The following is a 12,846-nucleotide window of genomic DNA, read 5'->3' as shown; positions in this document are numbered from 1 at the left end:
ATGCAAATGACAATGATCTATTCAATACGGTGGATTACCATATATTGTCCTGTTTTACTGGACTGATGCTGCGATGCACTGCCTTGCCTTGTCAGCAAATATACAATTATTAGCAATCTTGAGCAAGTCAAGTTTTAACCAATTGAGCACGAGAATTGCCTACTTTTGAGCTTCTTTGTTACAAGTCCTAAGAAAAAAGAAAAAACCAATGACCGCAAAGAGGCAGCATTGATCAAACTTTTATCAAAAATTTGGAAAATTTACCACCCTTCTGGCATATTGTGCTCTCTATGTTTGCCTTCCATTATTTCAAATTTTTTTTGCTTAAAGTATCCATCTGTTTGAATCTTCTTCTCTTTGTTATTTATAAAGATTCATAGATATACAGGGGAGTTATATACATGGCCATCAAAGAGCAGAATGATGCGCAGGAGATAAGAGAGCCATTGGTGAGGATAGATAATAACTGGGCTGCTGGAGATGAATCAGGTCATGGAAGCACCAAAGGGGATCAATGGATGGTTTACCTCAGCACATTCGTTGCAGTTTGTGGCTCTTATGAATTTGGATGTGGTGTAAGTGCTTAGTATGCATTCAGCTTTTGATTGGCAGAGCCGAAAATTTGTGATCTTTGGACTGAAAATTTCATTCGATATTGTGTTGTTCTGACACTCTTTGTATGGCTTCTAGGTGGGTTATTCATCACCTACTCAATCTGCCATCAGGAAAGATCTCAATTTATCAATAGCAGAGGTATGAAGGTGACCAGGACACCTATAACAATATTACTAACACAGCTATTTTAATGGATATGTAAATGCATGCATGGTATTAGGGTGAACTTTTAGATTCAAGAAAACAAAAATAACATATATAACTAATTCCTGAAATGAATTAGAGGTTGAGAATAAAATGGGAGAATACTATCAAGGAATTTGGTAAACATTCCGCATAATACTATTGCTGGATTTTCGTTTAAATGCTAAAGAACAACTAACGTTTTTTTTCTTTTCACTCTCTCTCTTCTGTACATCTGTGTGCAGTATTCAATGTTTGGCTCCATTTTGACATTTGGTGCAATGATAGGTGCTATTACAATTGGCCCCATCACAGATTTTCTTGGTCGAAAAGGGGTACGATTGAGAAACTATGTTGAATTTATAGGACACGTAGGGCACACCTTAATTGTGTTCATTGATATATTCACTATCTAACAGTATCTAAACTGTAAACTTGTATGCAGGCCATGAGAATGTCCTGTGTTTTTTGTGTTGCAGGTTGGCTTGCTATTTACTTTTCCAAGGTTCGTATTAACTGTACTTTTGAAATTTCTTTGTGCTTTTACCTACTAAGCAAATAGTCTCCTCGTATATGTAACCCTTATTCATGTTCTACATCATGTTCTACTGAAGGGAGCTTTGTCTCTGGACATTGGGAGACTGGCAACAGGGTACGGTAGCGGAGCCTTTTCATACATTGTGAGTTATTACCCTCCTCTATAATTTGAGTATTTTGTGAGACCAAAATATAGTGGAAGTACTTTTGTGAATTAGAACCAACTCACTCCCCTTTAGACCTTGTTGTTGATGGACTTTGGACAAGACTCAATGATGGATGAATCTTACACACACACAGAAAATAATCAAGCACTAAAGACACAAGTGTTTATAGAGGTTCAGCAATTTGCCTACATCCTCTGTGGTGATCCCCTTGAGAAATTTCACTAGTGAAGATAAGGTTACAACTTTGGTTTACAAATGGAAACCCCCTTAGAACACTACCCTCACAATCTGTTTCTCTCACACCCTTGCTCAACACCTTGATACACTTGAGAATTCTCTCCTCTTCTTGACTCACTAGTTCCCAGCTACTTTTCTTCCAACTCTCTCTAACTCTCTTACAATTTCAGACTTGCTCACTCTTTCCTTTAATACATGAGCCTCTAGACTTGAGAGGAGACCCTTGCTTTGTCTCCCACGTTCTGCCCTTGAAACCTGACATAGACCACAGGTTAGGCCAGCCACAAGCTATGTATTGATGGTTACTTGTGTAGCCACCCTATATAGAACCATAGGGTAGCTACACCTTGAAACAAGTCTTCCAATGTCCTTCAATGCTATCTGCAACCTCCCAACTGATTTCCAACGTTCTTCTGACTTAGAAGTGACCCCTAGAGTCCTTGCAAGTAGGTAGGAGGCGATAGCCCTTGAAACTGGAGTCCAAAACTCGAGAAATCAGAAACAGCACGTGCTGGGCGACCGGTCGCAAACACTGAGCGACCGGTCGCTTTGCACAGAACCTCCAGACTTCGACTCTGCCAGAAAACGACCGGTCGCAAATAGCTGGCGACCGGTCGCTAGTCAACATAGCTTCAGACTTCGACTCTGCCTCAAACGACCGGTCGCTAATAGCAGGCGACCGGTCGCTAGTCCGAAATTTTTGTATCCTTTATGCAAGCCAATTTTCCAACAAGTACCTTATAGATGCTATTTCAAGTTTTAACATATGTTATTAACCAAGTTTGATGCAATATTGGGCGGATGATAAGGTACCTGTTTTCATAGCTGAAATTGCACCTAAAAATCTTCGAGGAAGACTAACTGCTATAAACCAGGTAAACGTGTAATCAGAAATGCAATCCTTGAAGCTAACTGGCAACAATCTTTATACATATACGGGTTTTGATCAAAACTAACTTTGCCTTTTGCTTATTATATAGTTAATGATCGTTACTGGAGTGTCTGTCTCCTTCATAATTGGGGTAGTAGTAAGTTGGAGGGCTTTAGCAATAATCGGTGAATTCCTTAGACAACCTGTGCTTTTAATTAGAATACCCCATGATCTCTAATACAGTGGCTGAGGCTCATCTGTGTGGTGATTGTAGGAATTGTTCCCTGCGCTGTGATCATTTTCGGTCTCTTTTTCATTCCTGAGTCGCCAAGATGGTTGGTAAGAAAGTACTTCTCCTTTTCTTTTTCTGTTTATCTCATGGAACATTCGAGAAAATTAAGACATAGATTATGACTCATCATTGGTGCAGGCAAAGACAGGACGCCAGAGAGATTTTGAAGTTGCACTGCAGAAACTTCGTGGCAAAGATGCTGATGTATCTCACGAAGCAGCAGAAATCCAGGTTCTTATCTTCAACTTCTTAACTCATTTCCTAACTCACATTGATAATCTGATAGAGCATTTCAAAGATCATATACGTAAAGGCATGTCATTTACTACCTTGACAGGAATATATAGCCTCTCTTGACCTGCTCCCTCAAGCCAAATTGCTGGATTTGTTTCAAAGGAGATACTTGCGCTCAGTCATTGTAATAACTTCTCTCTACATTATTTATTTGTATAGTCAGTTTTATCTCTCTTTCACTTTGAGTTAAACTTTCCTTATCAGATTGCAGTTGGGTTGATGGTCTGTCAACAATTGGGGGGAATCAATGGGGTCTGTTTCTATGTCAGCAATATTTTTGAGCAAGCAGGTATAAAACCCTACTAACTGAAAGAATAGCTTGACCATCTGACACTACTAGTCTATAATCTATGTTTCTCATATCTACAACTTCAGTGTATTTCATCTTTCTGTCAGCAAACTAAATCACTCACTTAAAGCAGACTTGTTATACAATTGAAAGCTAACTACTCTATTATTTGAACTATCTCAGGCTTTTCTCCCAGACTTGGAACTATAACCTATGCTATTCTTCAGGTTCTAAATTCCTACTGTGACAGCTCTTGGTGGAATCTTTTAATTTCTCCCCATTATGTTCATGTGGTTTTGTTTCACAGGTTGTGGTTACTGGCCTTGGCGCAGCCGTAATGGATAAAGCTGGAAGAAAGCCTCTAATTTTGGTAAACTAGTGCACACTTTTAGTTCCAAGAATCTTCTAAGATAAACTCCTATTCATACTCAGGAATTGTAACTTTTTCCAATTTATTCCAGGTTTCTGCATCAGGGTTGGTACTTGGCTGCGTCCTCATTGCCACTTCATTCTTTCTCAAGGTAATCATCAAACGCTGACCCTAAATATCTTTTTGTTTAGGTTTATCCAACAAAACATAAGAAGGGAGCCTTTGTGAAATAGGTTCATGGATTGGCACTCAAGGCATCTCCCATCTTCGCAGTAGCGGGAATATTGGTTAGTAACTCATTAGGCCTTCTCAAAGCATACTCTCCATGCAGATCAGTTTCTTTTAAATTCAACTTTTCGTGTCTTTTCTCTTTTCATTCTCTAGTTAACAATTCATTTCTGCATTCAGATCTTTATAGGATCATTTTCAATAGGAATGGGAGCAGTTCCTTGGGTTCTGATGTCGGAGGTATACAAAATCTGCTAGGTTTACTCATTTTATTCATCATGATTGTCTTGATCAAGTCACCAATCTAAAGAAAAATTATATCCTCTGCAGATATTCCCTATAAACATTAAAGGACAGGCTGGAAGCTTAACAACGTTAGTGAACTGGCTTGGTGCATGGTTGTGTTCCTACACTTTCAACTTTCTTATGAGTTGGAGCTCCTACGGTAAATAGACATCAACATTTTCTTCACTTATTCTTCTGTTATAAAGAGAAATATTTAGTAGAGTAAACTAATTAAGCAATCTGATCATGCATGGCAATTACTATAATTTGAACTCTTCTATTTTGTGAAAACTAAGTCCAAGTAATTTATAAGAGCTATTCATTAATTTACTTGTATGTGATTTTCAGGTACCTTCATTCTCTATGCAGTAGTAAATGTTCTGTCTGTGTTGTTTGTGATTGTGATTGTACCTGAAACAAAAGGGAAAACCCTGGAACAAATCCAAGGAGCCATTAACAAATAGATGATTAAGGAAGAACAAGAGAAGACATGAAGAGCACTCACACCAGAAGAATTTTGTACTGTTATTTTTACATATAATTAAATTGAAACATAAACAAGAACCAACTAATACTTGGATTTAAGGTGAAAGTTTTTGTTTTTGTTTGTATGGGATTAACGGTGAAAATGGAGGTTTCTCACTCACACACTATCAAAGTGTCATGGGATTTTGAACGTGAAACCACTAGTCTGCAAATTAATGCCATTTTTCATTGGGCTAGACCGTTGACAAAGATGAAAGTTAAGTAGCCAATTGTATTATATTTTCTATTTAAAAGCAAAAGCCGATTGTATGAGTTAGCCAATATATTTGTGTTAGTTTGCATATTGTACAATTTGTCTATTATAGGCTTGGGTTTCTAGAACATTATAATTCTCTTTATCTAGAGCGGGCTCATAACTCTTTGGGCCACCAAAAAAACAAAAACCCAATTTCTCTGAACTTGAAGAATAGGAGATGAGGATTATAGGCCTGCGATTTGGGGCCAACCGGTTATCGACTAAAACCAAAATCCCCAAGTGTATTCGACCAAAAACAAAATCCCTAAACCTAGTTCTTCACAAGTGCTAGCCATTTTACCTCTAACAGATTAGTAGCAAGAGGGGAAAATGCACTACCATGCTCCTAATTTGTCCAATACAAGGTAACCTCTGGCTTCTACTCTAGGTTAATTGCGCATTTTATATTTCCCAGATATATCTAAGTGGTTTAATAATTGTTATCTCTTTATTATTTTCCACAGATCTAACTTGTAGAAAATCAAAATTTGTATCCTTTGTTCTTTCCCTAATGTACAAGTTGATATTTTTTCAATTTAATCCTTCTGGTGTGATTTGTGGCTTAATTTTGTTGTTCTATGATAAATTATGTGAGCATTATGTTTTCTTCATCATCATCATTTTTCTGATTTGTGGCCTACAGTAGTGAAGGAAAAAAAACAGTGTCACCACCAAGGACAACCAATGTGATTGAAAGGGGAAATTGCTCGCTCTTGAGAGCTTTCGAGCGATGATCATATGAAGCATGGTAAGGTAACTAATATACTTTTCAAATTAGAAGTACTGTTAAATTGTATGTGTTGAAGGTGATGATGATGATGATATATGAGAAATTGGAGTTAAAATTGAATATGTTTCTCGTATGTGCTCATAATTAAGTCTTGGGTTCCTTCTTGGGTTTACTGTTATTAGCTCAAGAATTATGAGAAATTGGAGTTAATCCTTTGACTTATTTGTCTTTTCATAAATATTACGAGGTTTATTGCAGGTTAGCTATTGTATACTTGAATGGGATATACTTCACCCTTTATGTAATATAAAGGGATGGAAGCCATAAGATCACTAAATGATTTAGGGTGTGTTCAAGGGGCGATTTTTATATAATAATCTTCTAACCTTGCACTCATAGGACCTGCAGCATAAGAGATTAGTTTGGGTTGCCTTATCTGTTTATTTACTTTGTTATTAAAACGTCATAGCCAATGCTGGTAGAGGTTGGGAAATGATGTACTGGAATATAAACATAAATTCTGGGAGGCATTTTATAGCGTCTTTGAAAGTTTTGAATGCTTGCTTCTTCCGTTTGCCTTAATCTTCTTAATATCTAATTTGTTTTTTGTGTTTCTCTATTCTTCTTGTAGTGTCGTAAAAGACGGTTAAGAGTGGCTGTACGGCTGTACTGTTTAAATATAATATATTTAGAGAGGCAAATGTACTATAGAATGCTTGAAAGGGATTCTCATGCATATTTTGGTTCGCGACGTGTCTGATACATGAGTTGTGCAAGGATTATTTTACTGCGGCCGGCCAAAAACTCGGAATGGTAGTTATCATCTGTAGATTTTACCTGGGCAATGATTTTCAAGCGGATGAAATGCACAGCCAACTTTAACTGTTTTTCAAAACAAAAACCTCTTCTTCAACGGCCCAAACCCCTGTCTCAGGACCCATCATTCATAGTTGAAAAGATAAAGAAATGTTCAACTTTAACAGAGCTAGAACGAGTATGTGCCTCAATGATCAAGACCAATGCTACCCAAGACTCTTTCTTCATGAACCAACTCATTACTGCCTGTTCGACGCTTTCCCGCATAGATTATGCAGTTTTAGCCTTTACCCAGATTGAAAGTCCCAATGTTTTTGTCTACAATGCGATGATCAAAGGCTTTGTTTGTTGCGGTCACCCATTTCAGGCTTTAGGTTGTTATATCAATATGCTCAGGGGCATGGTTTTGCCTACCAGTTATACTTTTTCATCGTTAATCAAGGCCTGCACTTCACTATCTGCGTTGGGGGTTGGAGAAGCTGTTCAGGGACACATTTGGAAACATGGGTTTGGGTCACATGTGTTTGTTCAGACTTCTTTGATTGATTTTTATTCGAAGGTGCGACGAATCAGTGAATCCAGAAAGGTGTTTGATGAAATGCCTGAAAGAGACGCTTTTGCGTGGACTACTATGGTTTCATCTCACGCTCAAGTGGGGGATATGAGTTCCGCGAGGATATTATTTGATGAGATGGAGGAAAGGAACATAACTACTTGGAATACTATGATTGACGGCTACGCTAGAATTGGCAATGTGGAGTCTGCAGAGTTGTTGTTTAATCACATGCCAACTAGGGATATTATCTCATGGACTACTATGATTGATTGTTATTCCCAAAATAAGAAATTTGGGGAAGCATTAGCAGTTTTTAATGACATGAGGATGAAGGGGATCAGCCCTGATGAAGTGACTATGGCAACTGTTATTTCAGCTTGTGCCCATCTTGGAGCCCTTGACTTGGGAAAGGAGATACATCTTTACATATTGCAAAATGGGTTTGATCTTGATGTTTATATTGGCTCCGCATTGATTGATATGTATGCTAAGTGTGGCGCATTGGATAGGTCTCTTTTGGTTTTCTTTAAAATGCAGGACAAGAACCTGTTCTGTTGGAATTCAGCAATTGAAGGACTTGCAGTTCATGGATTTTCCAAAGAAGCACTAGCAATGTTTAGCAAAATGGAGAGAGAGAAGATCAAGCCAAATGGGGTTACTTTTGTAAGTGTTTTAAGTTCCTGCACTCATGCAGGGCTTGTTGAAGAAGGCCGTAGGAGATTTTCAAGCATGACCCAAGATTATTCCATTCTTCCCGAAGTTGAACACTTTGGATGCATGGTGGATCTATTGAGCAAAGCTGGATTGCTTGAAGATGCACTAGAGTTGATAAGAAGCATGAAATTTGAACCTAATGCTGTTATCTGGGGTGCCTTGTTGGGTGGATGTAAGCTTCATAGGAACTTGGAGATTGCTAAAGTGTCTGTCAATGAATTGATGGTATTGGAGCCAAATAATAGTGGTTATTACACCCTTTTGGTTAACATGTATGCTGAAGCCAAACGATGGCGACAAGTTGCAGATACACGAGCAACTATGAAGGAACTTGGGGTAGAAAAGGGATGCCCTGGGTCCAGTTGGATTGAAATGGAAAGGAAAGTCCATCAGTTTGCAGCATCTGATAAATCTCATCCAGCTTCAAATGAAATTTACTTGTTGCTGGCAGAATTATATGGGCAGCTGAAGCTTGATGCTTATGTTCCTGAACTTGGCTTTGAGTTATAGCAGTCCACTCTTCAAAATGAGAAATTGACATCCAGAGGGTAATTGGTGATTGTGGGATTGGATGGCATGGTTCTCATATTGATCAGTACCTAAACTGCATATCACAAGGCGAAAAGAGAACGCAAAATACACAAAGAGACATGTAAGAGAGGAAGATCCATTCCTCTTAGAATAATCTGTAGCCGATATGTGCTTACATTCTTAATGTGATTTTTGGTCAGATGAAATTATCTCAGCAAATGTACTTCCATCAAAGCAGACGCTTAAGTGAAACAGGATTTCCAGCGAGAGAGTAATATATTTTCCAGCGAGAGGATTTCCGAGTTTTTGGCCGGCTGCAGTAAAATAATCCTTGCACAACTCATGTATTAGACACGTCGCGAACCAAAATATGCATGAGATTCCCTTTCAGGCTATCTATAGTACATTTGCCTCTATAAATATATTATATTTAAAAAGTACAGCCGTACGGCTATAATTTTTTATTTTTTATTTTTTATAAAGTAAAAATGCCTGTCCATTATCGTGCTTATTGTTACTTATTCAAAACCATTTTTATTGCTCATGCATGGATTTATGTTCATGTAACACCAGCGGGTTTTGTTACTTTGAAGATTGATATTCTATTATTTTGCACATGTATTTATCATATTTATGGTTACTTTCCTTGATTAGTAGGAGATGAAATTACTTTTGGAGTTTACCTGACACTTTGGTGTTTGTTGCAGTCTCGGATAATCGGTTAGCTGCGTGCCTAATCCAACTATGTGGGGGTGCCTCTGCCTAAGCCATGGAGAAGCGGGAAAATAGTTTAATGCCTGCCTGCACAACATTGTATAAAATCCGAATGAATAGCATTAGTGAAATTTTGAACATTTTCTTTTAATATTTGTGAACATGGACCATCAAAGAAAATGTATGCTCCTTCTAACTTTATAAATTCCTAAAGTCATGTTATCTGTCGAAATATACATTCGTATTAACATTCGGAGATGTGTAAAATAAAACTCAAAATCAACTTTTAGCGGCGGTTTTCTTAACCGTTTCTATAGATCCTGTTAGCAACGCTTAGCGACGACTAAAAGCGTTGCCAAATCTATTTCGCTTCAAAACTCGTCACTAAAGCTCTAAACTGCCGTGAAACCTCGAAAATCACTGTTAAATGTTTTAAACCGTCATTTAAAACTCTACTGGCTTCTTTCTGCTGATTAGAGCCTTCCACCTTTTCTTTTCCAGCTGAAATTCATTTTCCGACTTATACTGCAGGAAATTTAGCAAGCTACAAATTCCAATTTCATTAAAGCAGAGAATTTTGTTCTACAATTCAAAGCTAAATAAATACTATAGTATTCGAACTATCTCAGGCTTTACTCCCAGACTTGGAACTATAACCTATGCTATTCTTCAGGTTCTAAATTCCTATTATGACAGCTCTTCGATAAAGCTGGAATGGATAACGCTGGAAGGAAGCCTCTAATTTTGGTAAATTAGTGCACAGTTTAGTTCTAAGAATCTTCTGAGATAATTAACACCTATCCATACTCAGAAAGTGCAAAGTTTTTCCAATTTATTCTAGGTTTCTGCATCATGAAGAAGGAACACTCCAGCAAAGTGCAACTCTTTGTTGGTAATTCTCATTGAAATTGTGACAGCACAATCCAGCAACCTGCTAGAAGGATCACTCTTCGACACCACAAGAGTTGTACTGTTATTTTTACAGATGTTTAAATTGATTCGTACCAGAATCTTTTCTTTGCTTTTATTACCCCCAAAAGAGCTGATGCTAATTGTAGATTTGATTAACATCTCTTACAAAAACAAAAGCCATAAGCAAACATAAACAAGAACCAACAAATAAACAAGTTAGAGACACAGAGTAACAGACGATTATGAACAAATTTTACAAGAATCATTTGTTACAACAATGTATTAGTTAATCAGAACTACAGTTCAAGGTGAAGAACTTTCAGACACGTGTGTTGTACACTACATCCATAATTTAAGGTTCAAGATATAAATCATACAGGAGGACGCATCTTGCCAAGAGTAAACCTTGATTTCTCTTTCTTGTCGAGAATTCATATAATGGTAACAAGAACAGATCCTTCAAGGAAACGAGCAATTTCATGATTTCTTATGATCTTGGGTGGTTTATACTGACTAGGTGGTGCTCCATTCCTGATGGCTACATGTGATAGTCTGTCAAAGCTACCAGGCTTTACAACATATAATAGCAAAGGGCCTGATTCACCTCTATCTCTCTGGACCCTGTAAATGCCTCCCAAACCATCCTCGAGGGAAGAACAAAACCTCCTTAGAACTACAACTGACTCCTCTATCTTCTCTTGCATAAGCGACAGGCATCCCTCTCCAACTTCTACAAATACCTTCAACTGTTTTGGGCTCAACTCCATGTCTACAAAACTCGCAAACTCCGTAATCTCCATTTCCATTGCATTTCCAAGGTCAAGCTGAAACTTGTGGATTGCAGACATCAAGTCCTTTTCATTTATAATCTCATTGGGCCCTTTGGGTGCTTTCATGACATATTCCACTTGTGGAGATAAATTATAAAAACCAACAACCCTCACTATATCACCCAAATGATACCGGTAAAATCCTCTGTAAGTAGTGACAATGACTTCATACATCTTCCCCACTTCAACACCAGAAATATTGACTGTTTCTTTGCCAGCAGCATCAGTCTCATTCATATCAAATGGAAGAAACTCAAAATATGCTGCAGTTGGAAGCAAAATGAATCGAGTTTTCTCGGGGGGTTGCATAATATCCAAGTTAATACCCACACAGCATTCTGAGGCAAAATAGTCTCCACCTAAAAGAGGTATCTCTCCTGCATAGTGCTTAAGTTTTGGATAATACTGCTCCATACTTCCAGTAGTAACACACCTAACATAACGAACGTTTGGCCATAACTTGCTCACAATCCCACCCCGACTATTTTCCTCGAAAACTGATCGAACTCTCTTTGCCAAGTCCAGTTGAGGCCCACCAAGAACCTCAACAACAGAATTCCTCATTGCTACATCAGAAATCTCCAAACTCGGGAACCCATGTTCAAGATCATGACATAGCTGCTCCCACTTGGACTCTAGAAGGCAAAACACTTTGATCAGGCCTATGGCATACGGGGCTCGAATTCCATCGACTAAATCAAAGCTCCTAATGCCACATAGAAGATGGCAATACATTTGGTGCTCAGCATTGGACCCAAGAATAACTTCCCGGGGACTAACAATAAAGCTAAACTGAGACCAATTTGCATTGCCACTCTGCAAAGGGTATGTGGAAGCAGCCATAACCTTAACACCACCTCTAGTAGTTCTTACATTATCGGCATATATAAACCATAGTATCTTATTGACTGTAGGCCTTGGAGGAAACAACCTAGATACAAAATTTTAAACCAAACCCATCACACAAAAATCTACGTTAAATACTGTTAACGAGTGTTTTAGCACGGGTAAAGGATATCCGGACAATCACACACATTACACAGATTTATAATGGTTCACCCATGAATAGGGCTACGTCCACTGTAGATCTTGATGTTTATATTTCTCTATGAATGAGTATTACAGTATACATGGAGAGCCTGCTGGAGGTCTCTCATAAGTCTTGGCCATGGGAGTTTTGGCCTCCCCTCTGCAGGGGAGGTCTCTCATACTATATAGCCAGAAGAGGGGAGCCATGCGTGCCCTTTGTTTAATGCGCAGCATGGGCTGTTTACATGAGGCATAGGAAGGAGGTCCATCTTGGTGCTTGCGGCATGTGGGAGACCAACTTAAGTGGTCCCCTTGCTTAGGCATGTCAGGCCAGCTAGGAGGAGGCGTGGGCCTTTCTTTAAGCGCATGGGTTTCTTGCCTTGTCAGATGATAGGGTATATGAGACTTAACCCACGTGGGAGGCCACTATATTGGAGAAAGCACGTGAGGCCAATGATGGTATCAACAGAGTCCCCAAGTTTCTAGTTAAGAATGTGTTCTTGACTGGGAACTTTCAAGTCAACAGTTGGCCGAGCCGAGTAGTATCGGTGACGAGCCTTTGTAGGTCTCGGTTGGTGTATAAGCTGTAATGGAGTTTACTCATGTGATATCACATTATAACATTATGATGATGTATGTGATGATGACATGATGAGGGATGATGGCGTGGTGATGTTGTATGCTATGTTATGATGATGTTTTATGATGACTGTGTGGTATGACACACTATTTGTTAATTCGCGGAGGTAGATGTGTCATCTGCCACCTGAAGATGTATTTTTCCTTGTCTTCCTTTAACCATGGTGGGACTTCCTTGTCTCTCTTAAACCATGGTGTTGGAGGTTTGGCGAGACCGATATACATA

At 38.6% G+C, this 12,846-nt stretch overlaps 3 protein-coding genes across 10 annotated transcripts; 2 read left to right on the top strand and 1 right to left on the bottom strand.

The window, feature by feature from the left end:
* Window positions 1-173: 173 nt before the first annotated feature.
* On the top strand, window positions 174-4,975 carry LOC110773866 (sugar transporter ERD6-like 7). The gene is made up of 18 exons (XM_021978382.2): window positions 174-575; window positions 691-753; window positions 1,044-1,133; window positions 1,244-1,303; window positions 1,413-1,478; window positions 2,549-2,614; window positions 2,720-2,795; window positions 2,885-2,949; window positions 3,041-3,133; window positions 3,240-3,320; window positions 3,401-3,485; window positions 3,669-3,712; window positions 3,793-3,855; window positions 3,947-4,006; window positions 4,089-4,142; window positions 4,264-4,323; window positions 4,414-4,528; window positions 4,717-4,975. The coding sequence occupies exons 1-18, from the start codon at window positions 402-404 to the stop codon at window positions 4,830-4,832; spliced, it is 1,431 nt and encodes a 476-aa protein (XP_021834074.1). The 5' UTR covers window positions 174-401; the 3' UTR covers window positions 4,833-4,975.
* A 329-nt stretch (window positions 4,976-5,304) lies between these two features.
* Window positions 5,305-9,415, top strand: LOC110773869 (pentatricopeptide repeat-containing protein At1g06143-like). Of its 8 annotated transcripts, none has more exons than XM_088246300.1 (3): window positions 5,305-5,514; window positions 5,796-5,897; window positions 6,511-8,801. In XM_088246300.1, the coding sequence occupies exon 3, from the start codon at window positions 6,724-6,726 to the stop codon at window positions 8,473-8,475; it is 1,752 nt and encodes a 583-aa protein (XP_088102426.1). In that variant the 5' UTR covers window positions 5,305-5,514; window positions 5,796-5,897; window positions 6,511-6,723; the 3' UTR covers window positions 8,476-8,801. The 8 variants fall into 8 exon arrangements, 4 of the variants coding, with proteins under 4 accessions (XP_088102426.1, XP_088102425.1, XP_088102424.1 ...); XM_088246299.1 differs by having other exon boundaries at window positions 5,796-5,902; XM_088246298.1 differs by having other exon boundaries at window positions 5,309-5,514; window positions 5,793-5,897.
* A 928-nt stretch (window positions 9,416-10,343) lies between these two features.
* Window positions 10,344-11,885, bottom strand: LOC110773870 (putative indole-3-acetic acid-amido synthetase GH3.6; the record flags this gene model as incomplete). Its single annotated transcript, XM_088245126.1, is given in 1 exon segment — window positions 10,344-11,885. A coding segment is annotated over 1 exon segment (1,332 nt), but the record flags the coding sequence as incomplete, so codon positions are not given.
* Between the last annotated feature and the right edge of the window lie 961 nt (window positions 11,886-12,846).

The sequence above is a fragment of the Prunus avium genome, chromosome 8 (genome assembly GCF_965620075.1).
Source record: "Prunus avium chromosome 8, drPruAviu1.hap1.1, whole genome shotgun sequence".
Taxonomy (NCBI): domain Eukaryota; kingdom Viridiplantae; phylum Streptophyta; class Magnoliopsida; order Rosales; family Rosaceae; genus Prunus; species Prunus avium.
Note: the sequence above shows the minus strand (reverse complement) of the source record. Positions and strands in the feature narration are given on the sequence as shown.

Excerpts from the sequence above, each read along its gene's own strand:
- LOC110773866 (XM_021978382.2), top strand. The coding sequence starts at position 402 with ATGGCCATCAAAGAGCAGAATGATGCGCAGGAGATAAGAGAGCCATTG. Across the intron at positions 1,134-1,243 it reads ATTTTCTTGGTCGAAAAGGG|GCCATGAGAATGTCCTGTGT; the intron begins GTACGATTGAGA and ends ACTTGTATGCAG. Across the intron at positions 4,529-4,716 it reads TATGAGTTGGAGCTCCTACG|GTACCTTCATTCTCTATGCA; the intron begins GTAAATAGACAT and ends TGTGATTTTCAG.
- LOC110773869 (XM_088246300.1), top strand. The coding sequence starts at position 6,724 with ATGATTTTCAAGCGGATGAAATGCACAGCCAACTTTAACTGTTTTTCA.